The sequence below is a fragment of the Onychostoma macrolepis genome, chromosome 05 (assembly GCF_012432095.1).
Source record: "Onychostoma macrolepis isolate SWU-2019 chromosome 05, ASM1243209v1, whole genome shotgun sequence".
Lineage (NCBI taxonomy): Eukaryota > Metazoa > Chordata > Actinopteri > Cypriniformes > Cyprinidae > Onychostoma > Onychostoma macrolepis.
The window spans coordinates 25,353,590-25,377,238 of record NC_081159.1 but is presented as its reverse complement, the minus strand read 5'-3'; the positions used below and the strand labels follow the sequence as shown (position 1 = coordinate 25,377,238).

Genomic DNA, 23,649 nt, shown 5'->3' with positions numbered 1-23,649 from the left:
AAATTGCCATCTGTCAATAACGGATATTTCGAGATTTTATTATTGCTTTTATGCATATTGATATGTAAATGTGTTTTATTTCCTCCTCTTCAGATCTGAGAAGCTGTCAGAATGACTGACTCCAAGTATTTTACCACCAACAAAAAAGGCAAGTAAAGCGCTAATTTGTTATTTTAGGCAGGCTATGAGATGGTAATAGGTTTTAAAAAGAACTGATCTAAAACTCCTGAACAATTTACTCACAGTTTGATATGATATTTTCTGTATGTTGTTTTAGACCATGTATGTTCAGTTCTGGTATTTCATTCTTTATTATGAGTCATGATAGTTTAGTTATATAAATTTGGTTTTGTGAATTTCACCAAAAGCCACTGACTTTGAGGCACTCTTGACACACCACCAATCTATATTAAGTGTTGATTTTTCAGGTAATTTTAGGGGTATCAGGGGTATATTTGTATCAATAACACTCTAGTGATCATTTCTGATTAATTTAAAAGTGAAAATGTTGCCATTTTAAAAACTAGTCAAGTAAATATTTCTAGAATTAGAAAAATAGTAAATAAAGTTTTGACTAAATATAGTGTACTTTTGTATGGAATAATTGTGAATTTAATACTACTCTTCTGCTCCATAGAACTTGTATAAGCATTAGTCTCTGAAACCTTCAGATCAGATCAGATCAGCATTAATCATGTTACTGTCTGTTACAGGTGAAATCTTTGAGCTGAAGGCCGAGCTGAACAATGAGAAGAAGGAGAAGAGGAAAGAGGCGGTGAAGAAAGTCATTGCAGCCATGACAGTGGGCAAGGATGTCAGGTGCTTTGACTGACTCGTTTATCACCATTACTGAATCAGATATGCACTCTAACTTCCAACATTTCTTAAAAGATGATTATTTTGACCCTAATAGTTATGCTAATACCTTTTATACCTTGTTCTTCAGTTCCTTGTTTCCAGATGTGGTAAACTGCATGCAGACTGATAACCTGGAGCTGAAGAAACTGGTTTACCTGTACCTTATGAACTATGCCAAGAGTCAACCTGACATGGCCATCATGGCCGTTAACAGCTTTGTCAAGGTGAGAATTGCTGTTCAAATTTGGACATCAGTGTACTATAATTTTGTAAAATTCCACCAGGAGGTCTGAAGTTATTCTTTCTTTTTTTTTTTTTAGGACTGTGAGGATCCAAACCCTCTGATCCGAGCTCTGGCTGTGCGTACAATGGGCTGTATCCGTGTGGACAAGATCACTGAGTACTTGTGCGAGCCTCTGCGAAAGTGTCTGAAGGATGAAGACCCCTATGTGAGGAAGACCGCTGCAGTGTGTGTGGCCAAACTGCATGACATCAACGCCCAGATGGTGGAGGACCAGGGCTTCCTGGATTCTCTCAGGGACCTGATCGCTGATTCCAACCCCATGGTTAGATACTTTTGATCTAACTGTCCTAAGTGCATACTTCCCCATTCACAATTATTTACTGATATCTGATTTCCACTTAGGTTGTGGCTAATGCAGTTGCTGCCCTGTCTGAGATCAGCGAGTCTCACCCCAACAGCAACCTTCTGGACTTGAATCCTCAAAACATCAATAAGCTCCTGACGGCCCTCAACGAATGCACTGAGTGGGGCCAGATCTTCATCCTGGACTGTCTCTCCAACTACAACCCCAAAGACGAGCGTGAGGCCCAGAGGTGAGGGGATAATCATCCTCATAGTCACATAGTCATAGTTTCTTTATCTCTACAGGTGTATGGAGATTATGGAGAGCGAATGATTTTCTTATTTATATATACATATATTTTTTGTTTCTTATGTGTATCAGCGAGATTTGAATTTCTTCACAGGTTTTGTACCCTTTAGCCAAGGCTATTTTATTTATATAGCACATTTTTCATACGTAGTTAAATTTTAAAATAGGCCCAATTTGGAGAAAAAATATCTAATTGCGATTTTTCTAATAAAAATTGCAATAAAATGTTGGTTTTTTTTCCTTTGTTTGTTTGTAGAGCTTCACAATTTGGCCAAAACTGTGATTATAGCTAATCAAGATTACTATGAAATAATAATTATTATTGTTATTATTAAATAAAATATAAAACTTACTAAATAAAAACAAAATTATAAATGACAATAAAAATTATACATTTTTATGTAAAATAATAAAATGGTAAAATATAACAATAATAATTAATTTTAAAGCCCAAGTGTAAACTTACAACTGTACTAATATTTATAGCTGTCTTAATTTTCAATTCAAATCATTTTCAAACATTAAACCATTGAAGATTTATTTTTATGGAAAACTTAATTAAAACTACATTTAAATAAATGCAATGCACATTGCTTAGTTAGAGACTGCACAGGCAAACTGATATACATATTTAGTATAAAACTGGTCTCTTTAACAGTCTGGAGCAGTTATGTAGTTTACAGGTTTTCTTTCTGTCCTGTTACTATGAATTTGCATTATAAAAAAACCTGAAGTGGATTAGAGACAGTAGAAAGCCTGTTGTCTGCTTTGACAGGTTAAACTTGATCCAGAGCAATTTTCTAGCCGGTAAATGTCAACAAGCTGATTCTTGTACTTGTGATTGTCAAAGAAGATTAATTGCATATACCAGACATATGATAATATTGTTTGTTTTTTAGAATGCAAATAGAACAGCAATAAAAATGATTAGTGCTACCTTAGAGTGAGCTGTTACCATTAATTTAATTTCCTCAAAGGCTTATTTTAAGATGAAATTTTGATTTTATTCACATGATAGTAATTTTCCTTTTCAGACTGTTATTAAGAGATAAACAGATTTGTTGGGGGATAAGTCTCTGAGTGGAAATAGAGACTTGCCTTTCATTTTTAGGTGTAGCGCTTCTTTGATTCTATTCATAGAATTCATGAGTAATTTTTAGAGAAGCATGAAGAATAGTTCAATACAGGTCACAAAGTGCTTATGAATTGCATAATTATAACAGGAAATTCAAGGGAAGATCAACCTGAAGAAATTCAAATCAAGGATTTGGTTTTTAATGCAGGTATTGATTTATTCAGTCCAAGATGTTTCAACAAATCACATTCTTTCTCTGTCTGAATGTTATTTATTAATATTAAATAATAGTAAGGTATTTTCTCCTCAGAGAAAATAATATTTTTGTGATAACCCCACATGTCAATTTTGTCAGTACGGCTGAAATCACATGGTAAAATGTGCTATAACTAGCTATATGAATGAAGTACATAGTTTTTTTTTTTTTTTTTTTGGTCAAATGAAAGTGACATAAAAAAAAAAAAAAGCATCCAGGATAGAACCTTGAGGTACTCCACACTTTATATTCCATTTTGTTCCATTTCATGCCAAATTTAGTGAAACATTTTAAAATAATCCAAATCCAAGGATCCAATTGTACAATTTTTATCCATTTGTTGTTTGGATTAATAGGGGTTTTGTCTTCCATGATCAATCTATTGATGAACAATTTTTGGCAGGAACTGCCTCAATAATAGAAAATATATTTTTCTGAAAATAAAGATAGTAAACCTTTTCTGTAAAAAAATACCAGATCATCTTTCTGAACTCCCTCTTTCTGTCTCTTTTAGTATCTGTGAGCGTGTGACTCCACGTCTTTCTCATGCTAACTCAGCTGTGGTGCTGTCAGCGGTGAAGGTACTGATGAAGTTTCTGGAGCTCCTGCCCAAAGACTCTGATTACTACAACACTCTTCTGAAGAAGCTCTCTCCTCCCCTCGTGACACTGTTGTCTGGGGAACCCGAGGTCCAATACGTGGCCTTGAGGAACATCAACCTTATTGTGCAGAAACGGTTAGACTGCTCTCCTTACATTTTTCAGTCTTTTTTTTATTGTTTACTGTGGCAGTAGTTTAATAATTGTGCTAATCACTCAGTGTCTTTACACATGAGTACATTCTGTATTGTCACTAGATGGCAATATTGTCCAGTTGTCTGTTTGGTTAGCAATTATAAATGTTTTGACTGAGCCTCAAACTCTCTCTATCTGTAGGCCTGAGATTTTGAAGCAAGAGATCAAAGTGTTCTTTGTCAAGTACAATGACCCCATCTATGTCAAACTGGAGAAACTGGATATCATGATCCGCCTGGCCTCTCATGCCAACATCGCCCAGGTATTTCAAACTGAGTTTGACTCTTAGCTTTAAACACAGAGTGAACCGGATATTCAACAACAAAACTACTGTTAAAAAAAAGGGGGTCTTGGGTCATGAGTCATGGGGTCTTGTAATTTTCATTTAAAAATCTTAGGTGATACTTAAAAATAGTGTGTATATTTTATTAAAGAAATTGTGGTTCAGTGTTGTATAGAAGATATTGAGACCGTTTCACTAATAAAACCAATGTTTTCCTCATCTATTAAGGAAACTTAAGCAGTTTTGAGGCTTGAATTACTATTTTATTTAATAAAATTAAAAATGATATATTTTAAGAGAATTAGCTTAATTTTACAGTTTTATTTTGGCTGTGTTTTTTAAAAATTCCCAGCATGATTTGCCTATGGCTGGATATGGAGAGTAAATATTGAAATTAAGCGCTACTTTGTGTTTTTGAGTAAAGGAAAACATCTATTAATGTTTAATGTTCAGTTATGTTTGACATTTGAAAGAGTTATGTTGAAGTTTCTGTCATTACCATTGTGCAGAAGAGTAGAGCCTATAGTTATGGATAACTGCATATACTACTACTATGAGGCATGATGCTTTGTTCAATGAGCAGTAGCTTTGCTAATGCTAGTGCAGTAACAAGTTTTTTCCTGCTTGAGCTGTCTGGCTGTATGCAGTGTTTTAATTGTACAAAATAACTCAAAGTCAAATACAAACAGGCCTTACTCAAAATCACAGACTCTTGAGAATCAACAACATCAAATGAGCACATTACACTAATAATATAAAAATATATTGTGTCATAGATTAAATAATTCAGGAGATTTTACATGATTTATTCAGGTAGATTCCATTAAAAAAAATCAAGCCTTAAAATCTTTAAAATGTTTTTAAGCCTTAAAATGTTGTTAAAAGTAGATGGCTCATACCATTTTTTTTTTTTTTTTTTTTAGTGTATGCATCACATGATTATTGTCATGGTCTGAAGTAAACAAGTTTGGGCATTTAAGAATCTGTAGTTTCTTTACTTTCATTAGTAGGCAGAGGCAGCCAGCTAATGCAGGTCTTTAAAAGTTTCAAGTAATAGAGGAATTTCTCTAACTCTTAATTGAAGCTGCATTAATAACATCATTATCTTCAATGATTTTCACAGTCAATTATGTTAATATAGAGATCACAGTCTCTTTCTGATAGATCCGCAAAGTCGTAAATTTCCTGTGATGCTAACAAAAAAATGTTCTTAGGATTTTGGCCGCAGTCCTCTGGGATTTAGATTGCATTACCTGGAAAACAAATCAACAGTTTATTTCAAATGAAAAATTAAATGTTCAGCTGAATGGTACATAACACTGCAGAATTAATTGATGTACAAATGGGCAATTATTTGATTTCGTCTTTTTTGCAAGACCTAAATTGCAAAAGATAACAAATTCAGCTTCAGTAAAGCTGCATTGTCGATTTCTCCTGATTACGTTGCTCCGAATTATGCCTAAAAGGAACATGGTCCCTTACACTTTCTATTCATTCACGGTCTGTCATTGTGTTTAGCAAAAAACACATGCTTAAGCGACAAGCCCGTCAAGCTCTAAGCTGCCTCTTGTAAATTGACAGCTGTGCTTACACTGCATATGACAACAAATTACTTCATTGCATTTCCTTCTAATGCATCTCTTTGCTGTTTTTCATTTACTTTTCATTTACTTTCATTTACTTGTATTAAGCTATTAGCCCCATAAACATGTCCATTTGTTAAATGTTAACATCTGACTCTTCCGGAACTCTTCCCCAAAGCTTATAACCTTGTGAGAGACACAGGTATCCATTCCCTGTTTTTTTTCTTTTGTGGAGGCCATTCAGCCTTTAATTTCAGAAGTACGATTGATTTCTATAGAAATCCACTTAAAATGATGTTGATTTCTGTAGGTATTGGCTGAACTGAAAGAGTATGCCACTGAAGTGGATGTAGACTTTGTTCGGAAAGCCGTGCGAGCCATTGGCCGTTGTGCTATCAAAGTGGAGGTAAGTCTTGCCTCATTGTTCAGCCCTATTAATCTTTTTGTATGTCACCTCCTTGCATAGAGAAATGTTTGAAAATATCTTCTCTTCTATAAGCAACCTGATTGCTTTTTTCATTGTGCATCATGGTTGAAGTGCTGTAGTGCTGTGATGAGTTTTGTCATTGTAATGTGTAGCTGTGACTGAGTTTTCTTTTTATGTTTGTGTGTACAGCAATCTGCTGAGCGCTGTGTTAGCACTCTGCTGGACCTCATCCAGACGAAGGTCAATTACGTTGTGCAAGAGGCCATTGTGGTCATCAGGGACATCTTCCGCAAATACCCCAACAAGTCAGTCCACCGCTCTCATCTCAACTAATTTAAATGAAACTTTTTAGTACTATTCCTCCACCACTTTGGATTTATTTTTGTCACTGAGCTTGAGTGTATTCTGGGATTGCATGTTTTGTAAAGTATACATTCTGTGCTGCCTTCGAATTAGACTAAAATGAGGTATTTTAGGATTATTAAGCAACCTATCTTTTGGAACAGCCTTCATGTGAGGAGTCCACCTGTGATCCTTAAAATGCTGTGTATGCAACTCACTATGTTGTGGAATTGAGTATATATTAGATTGTCGATCTAAAGAAAAATAAAAAGTCGATTTAGAATGAAAGAACATATAATTAATGGGCAGCTGAAACACCTCTCTGTTGTCTGCGCAGGTATGAGAGCATAATTGCCACTCTTTGTGAAAACCTGGACTCTTTGGATGAGCCAGACGCTCGAGCTGCCATGATTTGGATTGTGGGTGAATATGCTGAGCGTATCGACAACGCTGATGAGCTCCTGGAGAGTTTCCTTGAGGGCTTCCATGATGAAAGCACTCAGGTTTGATATTTTTATTTTTTAGTTTGTTTTCTGTTTTGTTTTTGTTCTTTTTGTTTTGTATTTTGTTTTTGGTTTGGTTTGTTTAGGTGTGTTTTGTTTTTTGTTTGGGTGGCGGTGTTTGTTTTGTTTTGTTTTTTTGTCAGTTTTCCGTTATGGTCTTTTTGTTTTGTATACAGTATATAGTTTGTTTAAAAGCAGGGGTCTGGTTCAGTATCTGCTGCATTTGTTGCTTTCAGGTCCAGTTGACGCTGCTGACAGCCATAGTGAAGCTGTTCCTGAAGAAGCCTTCAGAAACTCAGGAGCTGGTTCAGCAAGTGCTCAGTCTGGCCACTCAGGTGAGATGGAGATGTGCTTGGGCATAATAAACTAGTTTTACACTATAACTTGATATTAGCAGCTGAAAATGGCACAGATACATTTGTTTGGTCTTTAGTCACCCCGCATTTTGAAAATACAGTTAACAAATGTTGGCACACTTTATGTCAGATAAAGATTTATTTATTTGAATCTATTTGTAATGAAAGACAATTGCATTCTTATGCTCATTGTATACAACATTGGGCATTGTTGTCCATCAGCATCAGTACATATCCACACCATCATAAATATTACATTCACATGCAGCTGATGGATAAAAGTGTCAAATCTCAAAAGGAGCTCAGCGTCTGGCTGTCAGTGTCACGTTTCCTCTCCATTCACACTATTCTTTTTTCTTCATCTCCTCAGGACTCTGATAACCCTGACCTGCGTGATCGCGGCTACATCTACTGGCGTCTGCTGTCCACTGACCCTGTGACCGCTAAAGAGGTTGTGCTGTCTGAGAAGCCTTTGATTTCAGAGGAAACAGACCTGATTGAGCCCACCCTGTTGGACGAGCTCATCTGCCACATCGGCTCGCTGGCCTCCGTCTACCACAAACCCCCCAATGCCTTTGTGGAAGGAAGCCACGGTATTCACCGCAAACATCTGCCCATCCAGCACGGCAGGTACTAAGACGGCTAAACCTCTTGAAATGTTCATTGACTAAAAATGTCTCTGTGAGTGTGAGATCTATAGAATGGTTTAAAAGGTCTTTAATTATCACAAAGAACTCAAAATCACAAAGTCATGGTAAAGGTCTGGCATCCATGTTATTTGTGTTATTACTATGTGTGATTCTCAGTTTTTCGAAAAAAGGATGTCTGAATCCGTCTCAATCCAGTAATACAATGGGGGACTCATCGAAAGTAGTGCCACACAGAAACTATGTTGTCCTCTCTCCACTAGAACAATGAAGCATCCTTTGTTCACTTTGTGTGTCATCATTCTTTTGTAGTATCGACACCGGGGAGAGTCCGGTCAGTACCGGCCCGGCTGCTTCTATCGATCAACCCCAAGTCATTCCATCTCAGGGTGACCTTCTGGGAGACCTGCTTAATCTGGACCTCGGTCCCCCCGTCAACGTGCCCCAGGGGTCTTCCATGCAGATAGGCGCTGTGGATCTCCTCGGAGGTGGTCTTGACAGTTTGGTGCGTGTTCTTCTCTTATAATTTTCTGTTTCTGTTGGTGGATTTTACAGTCTTGTATAATGTCCAACAATCCTTGTTTTAACTATTTACAATTATAACCATAGTTTCCACTGGAGTGCCAAGGTTACCTCAGTTATTGTTAGTATAGTATGCAAAAATCAGTTTATTATTCAGTATTTTTGTTTTGTTTTCCAGTACAAATATATAAACAGCTTTTAAAACTGTTTATCTAGCAAAATTTTGATACTACTAAAGTAGAGGTCTGCATTCCCGCGGCCGTCCTGCGGGAACCGCGGGACCCGATCAGATTTCTTGCGACACGGGATTAAATTCCCGAATAAAACATGGTTGCGGTCGGTAACTCTGGTGCAATTTGAACGGGAGCAGGCGGTCTAACAATATCCCGTTCCCGACGTCTTTTCAGAACAACATATCTGCGCTTTATTCAAGCACCGGTACAGCCTGCACTGGACTGTTATGCACGCGCTGCACGCATGAAACAGTGCTTCGTTTTATTTGCGAGTGTCTGTGCGCAGCATACGCATAAGGATGCTCAGAGCAGGCTAGCCTACCAGTGAATATAGCCTACGACCCGCAGACAGAACAGGCAGGTTGTCCATGAGTGACAGAGCAGAATAAAGATGGAGCAAAATGTGGATGCGCTGTCCTTCAGCGCTCAACTCGGTTTTGTTTATATTTTGCTTAGCCTATAATTTTAAATGACAGATGTCGAATTTATTTATTTATTTTTCTTCCGTGACACTTTTCCTAGGCTACTGTGTTTACAGCAAGATGTTAAACGAATTTAGTATTTTGACAAGACGAATAAAATTATAATAGGCCATTTTTGTACAACCTACATCTTTTTTTTTTTCTCTGCGACACTTGTTCCTATATTGTGTTGTAAAGGTTAAACGAATTGTATCCTGACAAGACGAATAAAAATAAGGAATACAATTTTTGTACATTTTTATTTTCTCTGTGACACTTTTTTTTCCTACTGTGTTGGCAGCAAAATGTTAAATGAATTTCGTGTCTTAAGACACAAAATTCGTTTAACATTTTGCTGTCAATAAAAGACTCTTGACAAGACGAATAAAATAACAAATACAGTTTTGTGCAGACTACACTTTTATTTGTTAGCCTATCTGTCTTTCTTTCAGTAGAGGAAATTTAAATGTGTGATTCTGGAAACGAGATCTAAATTTAGCTGGAACGGTCGGGTCGGGAAGAAAATTATTCAAAGCGGACAGCGGGTGAACAAAGAGTAAATATATCGCGGGAGCGGGTGGGTGCGGGATATAACCTCGCGGGAGCGGGACTTAAAAAACAGTCCCGCGCAGACCTCTATACTAAAGCCTCGTTTCCACTGAGTGGTACGGTTCAGTACAGTACGCAATTATTTCTGTTTCCATTGAAAAGTTGTGAATGGTACCAAAATAGCGAACCATAATGTAACACTTTTTTGGGATCCTTCCGTTGTGGTACCTAGCACAGTAATCCGGTACCTAAAGGGTGAACTAGACTCACTGCAGAACGTTGATTGGTTGACAGAGAATCGTCACTTGCGCATGCTACAAGGGGAATGAAGCATATCCTTCACTCGTTCCACCATGCTGCTCATGTGTGTTGGGCTTGTTTACATCAAAGTGTGCAAACACAAAAAAACAGTTGTTTATTTTAGAATTTTATATTTTTACACACATAGGCTACATAGGTTTTGATTGCTACTTTCCGGCATACACCATGCCTATCAAGTAAGGATACTGTTGGCGGTGGAAAAGCAAGCTGGATCAGGGTGTATCGTCCCGAATCGTACTGGACTGTACTGTACTTTAAGACTTTTTTTCTTATGTCAGTGGCAGGTTTTTTTTAAAGTTTATAAATTGATGTAATTTATTTTAAGAGTGTTTAGGCATTTATACAAAATATAAATTCTGTCAATGTTTATTTTTATTTATTTATTTTTACAATGTAAGAAATGCTGTTTGAAGGAGGTTTCATATCAGTTTGTTATGATTTTACAGTAGTGACACCTGTATTATAGTAACTATGGTATTTTGGTAGAAACTATGCTTGCTTAATTGTGAATATGAAGGGAGTGCTAATTTTTTTTTCAACAAAACGGTGGAAATGTTTTAACATTTTAGTCATTAATTTTATTTTCAATAATTACATATTTAATAGGTTTTGTAATTATATTGCTTCACTAGTGAGCTGAAATATGTAATTCAGCAACATCTGCCGCAATCATGTCCTCAGATATGCCCATGCAACTGTTCCTCTTTTTGAGTGACCAGTGTTTTCACTAGTTTCTCTGAGGCTTGTGTTCAGCCTGGATAGCATGTTCAGTGGTGCAGGTGTGGTTTAAAGGTTTTAGGGCACTCCACTCAGCATGAGATGATTGCAGCGGTATATTTCACATTTGGGTGATAACCACACTCGTTAGTTGTTACCATGGCCACCACGTCTTATGAGCTTCTGCCTGATGACAGTGAACAGCAAAGTGAAGAAGCGCAGGGTGAAACAGCAGTGAGGTCAGCGCTACTTAACTGGAATGTGATTGCGTAAGCACTCTGACTTCCAATCAAGCGCTCATCATTTATTGACACAGTGCTGAATGCTGCTCAGTACTGCAAATCCAAACTTGAATAATAATGGAGCAAACTGAAGGATGATCGTGACTATGCAGTGTGCATATAATGGAAATGATTTTCTTTGCTCGTTTGATAATAAGAGTTTGATGCATGTTTGATCTGATGTGCCTGTCCTTTTAAAATATCATGCTGCTGAATTATAAATTATGGCCCCTTGAATATTACTTTGAGCATTGATCATAGCTGCAGGACTGGCATGTGTTGAAGTGGAGAGACTGTGGTATGCGAAGTGTTCTGACTCTGTTTGAGAGCTCAAAATTATTATATCATACCAGCCACCGGCCCTGCTTTCCTAAACTCACTGCAACCACAGCACCAGAACCCCAGGGCCGCTTTATACGCAGTCATCAACCCACATAAAATCTTCCACTCAACACTCGCATACACAGTTCCTGAGGGAAGTAAAGCGAAGATTTACATTTTTGGTCTCTAATCATGCTGTCTAAAAGGACATCAAAATATTCACAAAATCTTCTGTACGTTTGTAGTTTAATATTTACACTTATTTTAATATTAACAATAATACTTAATTTTACATGTACTTACAGTAGTAATAACAGTAAATTATATATAATTACAAGTATCTAACTCTAAACATCCCAATAGTAAGTATATGTAATATATGTGACCCTGGACGACAAAACCAGTCTTAAGCAGTGTTGGGGGTAACGCATTACAAGTAACGCGAGTTACGTAATAATATTACTTTTTTCAAGTAACTAGTAAAGTAACGCATTACTTTTTATTTTACAAGAAAATATCTGAGTTACTTTTTCAAAAAAGTAACGCCAGTTACTTTTTTCCCATTTATTGACTGACAGTGCGCTGTGTGAACATGATGTTAACTGTAGTTCTAGACGAAATGTGATTATGCATTTATTCATCCCACTCACAAAAAAACTGATTTAGTATTCATCAAAATGAATTAAAACAGTGAAATGCAAACTCAGAATATGACGCAAACCTGCAATAATTAAATATGTTAAACAACACGAATGTATCTAATCCCATTTTATTAACCAATGCCTTTGCTGCTGACCTTGATGATCCAGTTCAACCACACTAATAAGCAAAAATGACTTTAGATAAACTAACAATTGTGCTTCATTGTTTTTTTTTCTTATTGCTGAAGAATGTTGAGCCTTCTCCTCTTGTGTTCTACTGTACAGACGTGAATTTACTTTTCCTTCAGCCTGAGGTTTATTCATTACACTTTTTGGTGTGAAAGGGCTTTTACATTTGCTATAAATAGAACTTCTTGTATTAAAAACAATCAAGCCCTGCTCATATTTAAAAAGTAACGCAACGCATTACTTTCCATAAAAAGTAACTAAGTAACGTAATTAGTTACTTTTTTAGGGAGTAACGCAATATTGTAATGCATTACTTTTAAAAGTAACTTTCCCCAACACTGGTCTTAAGTGTCAATTTTTCAGATTTTTCTTAATTTTTATCTGAAAGCTGAATAAATAAGCTTTCCATTGATGTATGGTTAGGTTCGGACAATATTTGGCTGAGATACAACTATTTGAAAATCTGGAATCTGAGGGTGCAAAAAAATCTAAATATTGAGAAAATCACCTTTAAAGTTGTCCAAATCAAGTACTTAGCAATGCATATTACTAATCAAAAATTAAGTTTTGATACATTTACGGTAAGAAATTGACAAAATATCTTCATGGAACATGATCTTTACTTAATATCCTAATGATTTTTGGCATAAAAGAAAAATCGGTAATTTTGACCCATACAATGTATTTTTGGCTATTGCTACAAATATAGCCCAGTGACTTAAGACTGGTTTTGTGGTCCAGGGTCACACATACTTATTTTTGTAATTACACTGTAACAACATCATCTTAAAATATTTCACTTTCTTCTGTGGAACACAAGTTAAGATATTGTACTGAATGTCTAAGCTGCTCTTTTCCATATACTGAAAAAAAATTTCACATTTAATTACAAGAAACGACAACTAGCACATGGAACTAAATAGAAGTAGAAAAACTGAAATATCATTTTTAAAGAAAATACTATGCAAAATGACTGGCACACCATTATTTTTCCTCCAAAAGAATGCTTTATAATTTAATGGATTGCAGTTTTTCAGCCGCAAGCGGCCTTCGTCAGACTTTGAGGACTTGACAGCTTTCAAAATTGAACATCTTACCTTTGTTTAACAGAATACCTTCTTTTGTGTGCCACTAAAGAAAATTGTATTGTCTGGAATGACATGAGGGTGAATAAATGCTGACAGAAATGTTTGGGTGATCTGTCCCTTTAATGAATATTATTGGAAATATCGTGTGTATATACCAGGATCTTCACATCCAGAAACGATTTGTTCATTTTTTTTTTTTTTTTTTTTTTGGAGCCACAAAAGGCCTATTTCCTCCTCCATGTGTATAATTGGATTTGTCAAGCAGGCATCTTGCAGGCATTTCCAGCATGGCACATGTGAAGCGTTTATATCTGGGCAGCGCAGGTGCTGCTCCTCAGTGCAATCTTCTCCCAAATTGGAGGAGTTACTGTGTCAGAGCTTTTCACGGGTGCCCTATATAAACCAGGATAGAGAGGCATGCCTCTTGCTGTGTGAAGATGCTGTTCTAGCTCAAGCCGTGTTGAACAGGGTGTAAGGAAAGGTTTTGCGATCCCGTCTCTAGACTAGTGATATACTGATAATTGAGTTTCCCTGCTCAGTGATACTCCTGATGAATTACTCCTCTGCCAAATGACAAAACACAGGTTGTGAGACTTGAGATGTGCTACAGCCAGCAGTTAAATCAGTATTTGGGGCTGGGAAAAGCGGAGGTGCTGGTTCTTGTGCCCCAGGCAAGATGAGATAAGAACTTGCAGTAAGATGGGTCACAATGGTTTACTGACAGACTAGTCACTTAACTACATTTATTCTCATATACATACAGTTCAAAGAGTTTGGGGTTGGTAATTAAAAAAAAATAAAAAAAGTTTCTTATGCTCACCAATTCTGCATTTATTTGATCAAACAAAAGTAAAACACTAAAAATATTGTGAAAGTAACAATTTTCAAGTTTTCTATTTTAATATATTTTTGAATGTTACTCCAGTCTTCAGTGTCACGTGATCCTTCAGAAATCATTCTAATATGTTGATTTGGTGCCTAAAAAAACATTTCTTAATATTATTAATTTTGAAAACAGCTGCTTAATATTTTTTGTGGAGACCATGATACTTTTTTTTACGATTCTTAAATGGTTGTTCAAATGAACAGCATTTATTTGAGTGTGTACACGTCACTTTTACTGTCACTTTTGATCAATTTCATTTAATGTAATTCAAATGTAATTGCATTGTTATTGAATAAAAGTATTAATTTCTTTAAAAACATTTTACTGACCCCAAACTTTTAAATAGTAGTGTTTTATTTATTTATTTATTTATTCTGTTTAGCAGTTGTGCTTTAATTGGTATGCTTTGTTTTAGCTGTTTGACACATTGCACTGTACTGTAGATCTGCAGTGTACAGGAGAGGTTCATAAAGCAACGCCAGTACAGCCATTCAGACAGTGTCCTTGGCCATCATATTTATGAGTTTCCTGCTACATTTTAAGTTAGTGTTGACAAAACCGAATTATTCTTTGAAGCCAATCACCCAGCTAGTCACTCAGGCAACTCATGACTGATTATTTAAGAAAAAAAAAAAAGTAGTTTTGAACATGCCTAATTGAGACCCTTTTGCTCTATATACACGTTTTTGTTAGAACACACACACACACACACACACACACACACACACACACACACACACACACAAACAAACAAACAAACAAATAAAACAAATTATCTATAAAAAATGAAACAAGAACATATACATATCAAAGATAAAAGCATGACAGAAACATATTTTGTTCTGGTGTAATAATTCCGCCACTGATTCCTGATGCTGAATGTATTGACATTTTGACCCAAGTAAATTCTCTAAATGGACATGAAATCCAACAAAAATCCAAGAATCAAAATAGACTGGAGTATACAAGATTTAGAATGGATTGTCAAACAAATTGGCAATTTTTACCCTTTTCCAACCAATTGTTAAACCTGGTCGCAACTCGCAGCTTAACACGGGCACAAAGCTTTGTACACTCTTAAAAATAAAGGTGCTTAAAAGGTTCTTCACAGCGATGCCATAGAAGAACCATTTTTGGTTCCTCAAAGAACCATTCAGTCAAAGGTTATTTAAAGAACCATCTCTTTCTTACCTTTTTATAATCTGAAGAACCTTCTTTCACCACAAAGAACCTTTTGTGAAACAGAAAGGTTCTTCAGATATTAAAGGTTCTTTATGGAACCATTTAGATAAAAAAGGTTCTTCTATGGCATCATGAAGCCTTTATTTTTAAGAGTGTATTCAGTACAGTGAATATACTTCTGCTGACTAAATGAGTCATTCCAATAAAATACCAATGTGTTTGTCATGCTTATCAAGGAGACAGTGTTCAGAGCTGCGGAATGTTAAACTGAACAGTCTGCAGATCCGTCGGACTGCTCAAGGTCGTGAGTGTTTCAGAGACACGAACACTGCGAACTCAGCACCTGAAGGGATGCATTTTAAACTCATGGTCTCAACAGCCTCTTTAGCTCATATCAGATGTACATTGACATTTAGCAGGTCTCTTAAGTCTGTCTAATCTGAATCACATTATGACTCAGAAAGCATCAAATGTTTTTTGGGGGGGTTTTTCTCCATTGAGATTTGGTTCAGAATATTTGCATTTGACATAACCATCCATTTCTGACGTTCCCTAAACGTTGCTTGTTGCGCTTCACAGCTCCGCTTGTGATTTGTGTCCTGCTGCGTGTGAGGCGGCAAGGTTGTTTAATCTTGCTCATTTTCTCACTGTGAAAATCAAGGTGACTGTACAGCTGAAGGTCAGTAAGAGGAATGTGGACATAACATAAAATCAGAATTGACCCTGTTTACTTTCTAAATGCACATTTATAGTATTATTGTGCATGATGCATCGGTGAACCAAATTCCAAACATTAAAATTGAATACTTTGGTATACTGAAGAATTTTTCCTTCATTGCTGATATCACCAAAACTCTTATTTTCAACCTCACCAACCGCCTGTTATATAAAACAGTTTCACAGTCCAATTATTGTCAATGGATAAAATAGTCTTGCCTTGCTTTTATAATATTCCTTTTATTTTTGTTTGTATTATTTGTTTTACTGTAAAAAAAAAAAAACAAAAGCTTTTGTTTTTGTTTTTTTCTTCAGTAATTCAGTGCAGTAACTTCACTGACAAATCAGTTTTTTCTTAAATTCCACAACTTTTGCTAACACACAAGCTGAATTGTTGCAAAGGAACCCAGGAGCGCTGCTCAACTCTTTCTTCCTGCAGGGATGTCTCTGTCATCAGCGTCACTCATCTCAGTCTTGGTCAACAGCTGAATTAATGGCAGCGGGTGTCTCAAAGATTACATTTTGAGGTTGATTTTAGCCATGGCAAAAACAAAGTTTGAAATAGCAGGCTTTAAAAGTTGTTTGTGACATGGTGTCTTTTGTAAACAGGAAAAGTCTGTTATTAGTGGATCCTTGACGTGTCTCTCTGTCTCTCTCTTTTGTTGTTTGTTGGCCTGGAAATGGGTCTTCTGTTCCCTGTTATAGCTCGGGGGAGATCTGGGAGGAGGTGTTGGGGGCAGTCCTGCAGTAAGTGAGCTCCTCTCTCTCTCCGCTCGTATCCGTCTGTCTGCACTCAGCATGTTTTGTGCTATTTATATGATTCTTAATAGCCTGTGTAGAGTAGGCACTTAGCTGTGTGTTCTGCTTTGTTTCTTTCTTTTGCATGCACAAAAATCCATCCTGTTTTGAGGTGATGCTCTTGATATGATGAACTTCTCTAAAGACTTCTGTTTAACATAACCTGCTTTATTTGACTTAAGTATCAGTGTTTTTTTTTTTTTTTTTTTTTTTGGGGTACCTAAATGCCTTGTTTTTCCTTGGACTGCTCTTATTTAGACCGCTCGTCAAAAGTTTGGAATAATTAAGTTTTTAAATCGTTTTTGAAAGTAGTAACTTATGCTCATTGAGACTGCAGTTATTTGATTTATTAATATTATGAAATATTTTTATAATTAAATATATTTTAAAATGTAAAAATTATTCCTGTGATGACAGAGCTGAAATTTTAGCAGCCATTTCTCCAGTCTTTAGTGTCACATTCTGATCCTTCAGAATGAAACGTTTCTCATTATTATCAATGTTGAAAACCCATTTTTGCTGCTTAATATTTTGTGGAGCCCCCAACGTATTTAGGTTTCCACAAATAATTACAGATGAAAAAAAAAAGTTATCAAACTGATCAAAAATCAGTTACTATTTCATTTATTAATAATTGAGCGCCAGTTATATTTGATGAAAACTGGACCACCAAATCAGCATATTAGAATCATTTCTAAAGAATCACATGCTACTGAAGACTGGAGTGATGGCTGCTGACATTTCAGCTTTGACATCACAGGAAAATTACATTTGAAAATATATTAAAATAGAAAACAGTTCCTTTAATATTACTTTATTTCACAATATCATATAAAATAAATTCATTTTCTCAGTGTGTACTTTGTGAGCACTGGAGACGACTTTTAAAAACATTGCAAAACCTTAATTATTCCAAACTTCTGACTTGTAGTGTGGTTTTCCCTAACACAACTGCACAACTGGTTATCGCCTACATGAAGAAATCCTGCTGCTGTTGCTTGAAAGATTACACAAATGCTTGCTAGAGTATTTTCAACTCTTTTGACACTCAGAAGTCTTATGAACTCAATGTTTGTGTCACGCAGGTGGGCCAAAACTTCATCCCGTCATCGGTACCCAACACTTTTGCGCCATCTCCTACACCTGCTGCTCTCAGCAGCGGCCTCAATGACCTATTTGAGTTGTCCTCGGGAATGTCCATTGCTACAGGAGGATATGTGGCACCTAAAACTGTGAGTATTGCTCAGTGTTAAACTGTAAACCATAAACTTTTCTGATCTATTATATTATTTCTCAAACAGCCAGCCAATCAAAACAGCCGGAACCTGTCCAAATCCTAAACTTGTTTCAGTTCAGTCACTTACGAGGACTGGTTTCAGTTGGGGCACTGGTAGCTGCCTGCTGTATGTAGACAGTAAACAGCAGGGCAACTCACATCCTAGAATTTACTAGGGCATATCTCACTAGAAGATAATGAAGAGCCTTTCAAGAAGGGAAGTTCAGTCTGTTCTCATTCTCCAGCATGCGCATTAACTTCATGTACGACATAAATACAGGCGTGCAGAAGGGCTCCTGGGGGAACAACGTCTTGGGCAACATCATTAATAAGAGCTCCGTTAGAGCCAGAGTAGGTCAGTAGAGTAGGTCAGAGCACAATTAGTTCTTATTAGGTTACATTATAAACTACCTTGTAGAGTTCTTCCAGTTCCCCTGGTGCTCTGGATGCCTCATGCTACTTGTATATGTGTTAATTTGTCTCTTTTAATTTGATTTTGTTTCTTTTTGGATGCCAGCTCAGTTCTTGTAAGCAACAGTGTTTGGGTGAGTGAGTGTAGGTGAATGTCAGACTCCTCTATTTAACGGCCCTTCAATTTAGAATGACTGTAGTTATCCTCTTAGAGAAGATCATAGCCTTACTTAATTAGACAAACTGTAAATTAGAGAATGTACCGTGAACACTCATTTCTTTGGTTTGTGAAGGCATGGCTGCCAGCAGTCAAAGCAAAAGGACTGGAGATATCTGGAACCTTCTCTCGGCGTCAAGGTCACATGTACATGGACATGTCCTTCACCAATAAAGCCTTGCAGCACATGACTGACTTTGCCATCCAGTTCAACAAGAACAGGTCTGTGCTTGTGTTTCTGTTTACAGTCATTGTGATAATAGTTGATGATGATCATTGTGGTTTCGTATTCCTGTTACCATTTTACAGAATGAAGCTTTTAAATTTGAGTAATTGTTGATTTATTTTAAATATTTCAAGTATCTTTGGCTATATAATTGAATTTTATATATATATATATATATATATATATATATATATATATATATATATATATATATATATATATATATATATATATATATATATATATATATATATAAAAAAAATTCAATTATATAGCCAAAGATACTTGAAATATTTAAAATAAATCAACAATTACTAATTTAAATATAATATAATTTAAAAATCTATTAATCAAATTTATAAAATACAATATATACAATTAATAATAATTGTATTTTATACAATATATTGTATTTTATAAATTTGATTAATAGATTTTAAATTTATATTATATTTATAAATATAAATTTATATTTTAAATACATTTTAATGACATTTAAAATACACTACGATTAAAATATTCTTGGTCAGCAGGATTTAAAGGAAATTATTATTTTTACGTAGCAAAGATGCATTAAATTGAACAAAAGTGACATTTATAGTGTTGTTAAAGATTTCTGTTTCAAATAATTAATCAAAAATTACTAAAAAGGAATCACTATTTTCACAAAAGTACTAACTGTTTTCAGCGCTAATAATAATAAGAAATGTTTCTTGACTACTTGTTCAAATGTTTTCTGAGGGATCATGTTTGCCATTACAGGAATACATTGTTTTAAAATTAATTAATATAGAAGACCGTTTTAAATTGTGATGTTTCACAATATTACTGTTTTTTTTATATATATATATTTTTTTTTTTTTTTTTTTTTTTTTGTATAGTTTGTGTATTCAATGTTTTTATATATTCTTTTCCATCTATTTATTTTAGCCGCTATAACAACAAAAAAGAAAATCAATTACAAACAACTTCTGATGATAATTTTCTGCAAAGTTTAACAGTAGATCTGCTGTAATTAGATATCTAAATATCTAATTAGACTTAGATGGTTATTTTCACATAGCTTGCCATTTAAACCATGTATTGTGTTTTTTTTTTTTTTTTTTTTTTTTAATCCTAAAAGTTATAGACCACATAGCCAGTAACTCTAATTTTTGCTCTTGTTGCCAAGTGTTAATATGCCTTTCCTGTAACTGATACATGACGTAGAGCAATTAGAGACTATGTACATATGTTTTATTGTCTTTTTTTGTGTCTTTAGTTTTGGAGTGATCCCCACCACACCTCTCCCCGTTCACACTCCACTGATGCCCAGCCAGAGCATCGACATCTCCCTCCCTCTCAACACCATCGGCCCTGTGATGAAAATGGACCCACTCAACAACCTACAGGTACAATGCATTATTGCCTGTTGCCGTGTATTTTTACGCCCCTGTACACACCCACACACGCCTATTGGGTCCTCCTAAAATCCCTTCTATGCATTAATCATCCCACAGGAAATAACACATTACAAATATGCGTTAATGTTTAAATGACATCTCTGTGTAACCAAACCTCCGAGCTCTCAACTGCACAGCACGCACGATTGAGTCAGTCGTCCCCACGTGCTTCATTAGTTACTGAGATCATTTGTGTGAACAGAGGCTGCAAAACATTCAATTTCATGCCTTTAAAACACTCTAGATAATGAGTACTTGCCCACAGCATCTAGTCTACTAATGCAGATAATCAATCAGATACAAATGTCATTATGAATCATCATCGTTTCATATGATTTATATCGACATGTTTCTGCCTCATTAGTTTTACACCAGTGTGTCGGTTTATCCTCAGATGGACGTCCAACAGTGTTTGCTCTGACTGTTCCTTCCTTTAGAATTCATTTACACTACAATGTCCCAGCATTTTTCCTCCTCCACCTCTATTTTCTGCCTGTGACATCCTGCTGGGTTGCTCTCTTTGCTTCATGTGTCCCCTGTTTAAGGATCACCTTCTGTGACTTTTTCTCCTCTTCACCGTTGTTAGTGGCAAGCATCTGTGTTTTCAGTATTAAGCTGAGCTGCCTGCAGAGTGTTTATGACTTGCGTTAATGAGTTCAGCTTTCTCATGAGCTCAAGAGTCATCACTGTAAACAGCAACCGAATGCCCTTTGAGTGGCCGGGAGATGCTATGACCTATGTCCAAGTTAATTAAACAGGTGTATTTAATATCGTCCTGTCTTCTCAAACCTGTACCAGTCTCTTTCTTCTGTGGAACACAAAAAGATGCATTTTGATGAGTGTACCAGCCGCCCTTTTCCAGAATTTTTTTATATGGCATAAAATAAAAATTCAACCTCTCTATTATGTACATGCATGTTATTGATTATTTTGACCGATTCATCCATGTTTTGTTTTTTTTCTTACTTGTATCATTTAAGGAGGTAATATTAACCAAAGATGAAAATTTGCTGAAAATGAACTCACCCTCAGGCCATCCAAGATATAGATGACTTTGTTTATTCATCTGAACAGATTTGGAGAAATTTAGCATTCAGTGAATGGGTGCCGTCAGAATGAGAGTCCAAACAGCTGATAAAAGCATCACAATAATCCATGAGTAATCCACACGACTCCAGTCAATCTATTAACGTCTTGAGAAGTGAAAAGCTGCTAGAAGTAAATCCATCATTAAGGTGTTTTAACTTTAAACTGTGACTTCTGGCGTGAATTATGAGTTCATAATTCATAATAATAATAAAAAAAGCCCATCCTCTTCTCACATCAAAATCCAGCGCCATATTTGTTAAGGACTGCGTTGTTATGGATTATGGACTCATTTTTGAAGAAAGTGTTTGAAGTGAAAACAGTTTAAAGATGGATTTGTTTCCTACAAACACGCTGATTTTCACTTCACAAGATGTTAATAGATGGACTGGAATCAATTACTTGTGTGTTATTGTGATGTTTTATGATGTTTCTGACGGCACCCATTCACTGCAAGTGAGCAAGAGATGTAATGCTAAATTTTTCCAAATCTGTTCCAATGAAGAAACAAACTCATCTACATCTTGGGCAGCCTGGGGGTGAGCAAATTTTTATTTTTGGGTGAACTATTTTTAAAACCACTCCACATTTTTTTCCTTAATTAGTCAGAAAATACAAAAAAATCTGCCAATTGTGCTTCTATGTCCAACCAAGAATAAAAATTATCTTCCTTTCCAACAAAAAATGTACTGGGTGTCTAAAAATAGAGGCCAGTTATGCCATAATTTATTCATTGGATTTCAATGGCTCGATTTTGCAGTCTAATAATATTTACATGGTGTAAAATATGAAAGAACTCATCAGCGGGGTGCAACCATTGATTTCTGCCATCCCTCTCGTCTGTTCTTGTGCCTTTATTCTTTTTTCCCTTTTCTGTCCCTTTCTGTGCAATTGAAAGTTCTTTTTCCATTTGGTGAATAAGGACAGCATCAAAATGCAGTCGGGCTGCAGAGGCTTTTTAGATCCTTATACAGTGAAGTGTATTTAAAGTCTGACCACTCAACCTTTCTCACTCCAGGTGGCTGTGAAAAACAATATTGATGTCTTCTACTTCAGCACGCTGATCCCTCTCAGCGTCTTCTTCGTGGAGGACGGCAAAATGGGTACAAGCACTCTGCGCACACATGCTCGATCTAAAAACAGCACACTGTTTCACGCTGAGGTTTTGATTGAGTTTAGGATTAATAAAAGAGTGGATTGATTGGATGGAACTAGGATTGAACTCACTTAAGACACTGATTGGCCAATACCACGTGATAATCTTTAAACTTTTCTTCAACAGAGCGTCAGGTGTTCTTGGCCACATGGAAGGACATTCCAAATGAGAATGAGCTGCAATACCAGATCAAAGACTGCCACTTAAACGCAGGTGAGATCATCTAGCCCTCAACATGCATGACTCGTGAGTTTGTGTTGAGGGGTTTTGTGATGTATGGATCAGTGGTTATTGAATCAAAGACGGATAGAATAAAGAAAAGCTTACAAATAGCAGGGTAACTGGAAAGGACTTTTGATCTGTTTGCCAGAGCGCTCATACCTCTTTGTAGTTTGGGCTCTGTCCTTATCAAAACTGGCATCTGATACAGATAGATGCAACTTTGTATCAGTGTGTCTGCTTGAAAAACAACCCCATTTTTTTTCATAGCTCAGATGCTAAAAGCCAGTTTACAACCCGAATTCTGGAAATGTTGGGACGTTTTTTCAGTTTGAAGCCAATATTCACATGAACCAATATTTTATTCACAATAGAACATAGAGAACATAACAAATGTTTTTATCCACTAAATGAGCTAATTTCGAATTTGATGCCTGCTACAGGTCTCAAAAAAGTTGGCACGGGGGCAACAAAGGGCTGAAAAAGCAAGACATTTTGAAAAGATTCAGCTGAGAGAACATCTAGCAACTAATTAAGTTAATTGACATCAGGTCTGTAACATGATTAGCTATAAAAGGGATGTCTTAGAGAGGCAGTCTCTCAGAAGTAAAGATGGGCAGAGGCTCTCCAATCTGTGAAAGAGTGCGTAAAACGATTGTGGAATACTTTAAAAACAACGTTCCTCAACGT

General features: G+C 36.0%; 1 protein-coding gene across 2 annotated transcripts in view; it reads left to right on the top strand.

Annotated features, from left to right (window-relative positions):
- ap2b1 (adaptor related protein complex 2 subunit beta 1) overlaps positions 1–23,649 on the top strand; it is a 39,540-nt gene that overhangs the window by 495 nt on the left and 15,396 nt on the right. For both annotated transcript variants that reach the window (XM_058775785.1, XM_058775786.1), the window contains exons 2-20: positions 94–148; positions 714–819; positions 947–1,082; positions 1,179–1,424; positions 1,505–1,695; positions 3,600–3,821; positions 4,021–4,141; positions 6,056–6,151; positions 6,362–6,477; positions 6,852–7,017; positions 7,254–7,352; positions 7,744–8,003; positions 8,333–8,525; positions 16,834–16,875; positions 18,012–18,158; positions 18,907–19,052; positions 20,318–20,447; positions 22,603–22,687; positions 22,867–22,953. In XM_058775785.1, coding sequence (XP_058631768.1) covers positions 112–148; positions 714–819; positions 947–1,082; positions 1,179–1,424; positions 1,505–1,695; positions 3,600–3,821; positions 4,021–4,141; positions 6,056–6,151; positions 6,362–6,477; positions 6,852–7,017; positions 7,254–7,352; positions 7,744–8,003; positions 8,333–8,525; positions 16,834–16,875; positions 18,012–18,158; positions 18,907–19,052; positions 20,318–20,447; positions 22,603–22,687; positions 22,867–22,953 — 2,626 coding nt within the window. In that variant the 5' untranslated portion in view covers positions 94–111. The remainder of the gene's footprint in view (positions 1–93; positions 149–713; positions 820–946; positions 1,083–1,178; positions 1,425–1,504; positions 1,696–3,599; positions 3,822–4,020; positions 4,142–6,055; positions 6,152–6,361; positions 6,478–6,851; positions 7,018–7,253; positions 7,353–7,743; positions 8,004–8,332; positions 8,526–16,833; positions 16,876–18,011; positions 18,159–18,906; positions 19,053–20,317; positions 20,448–22,602; positions 22,688–22,866; positions 22,954–23,649) is intronic.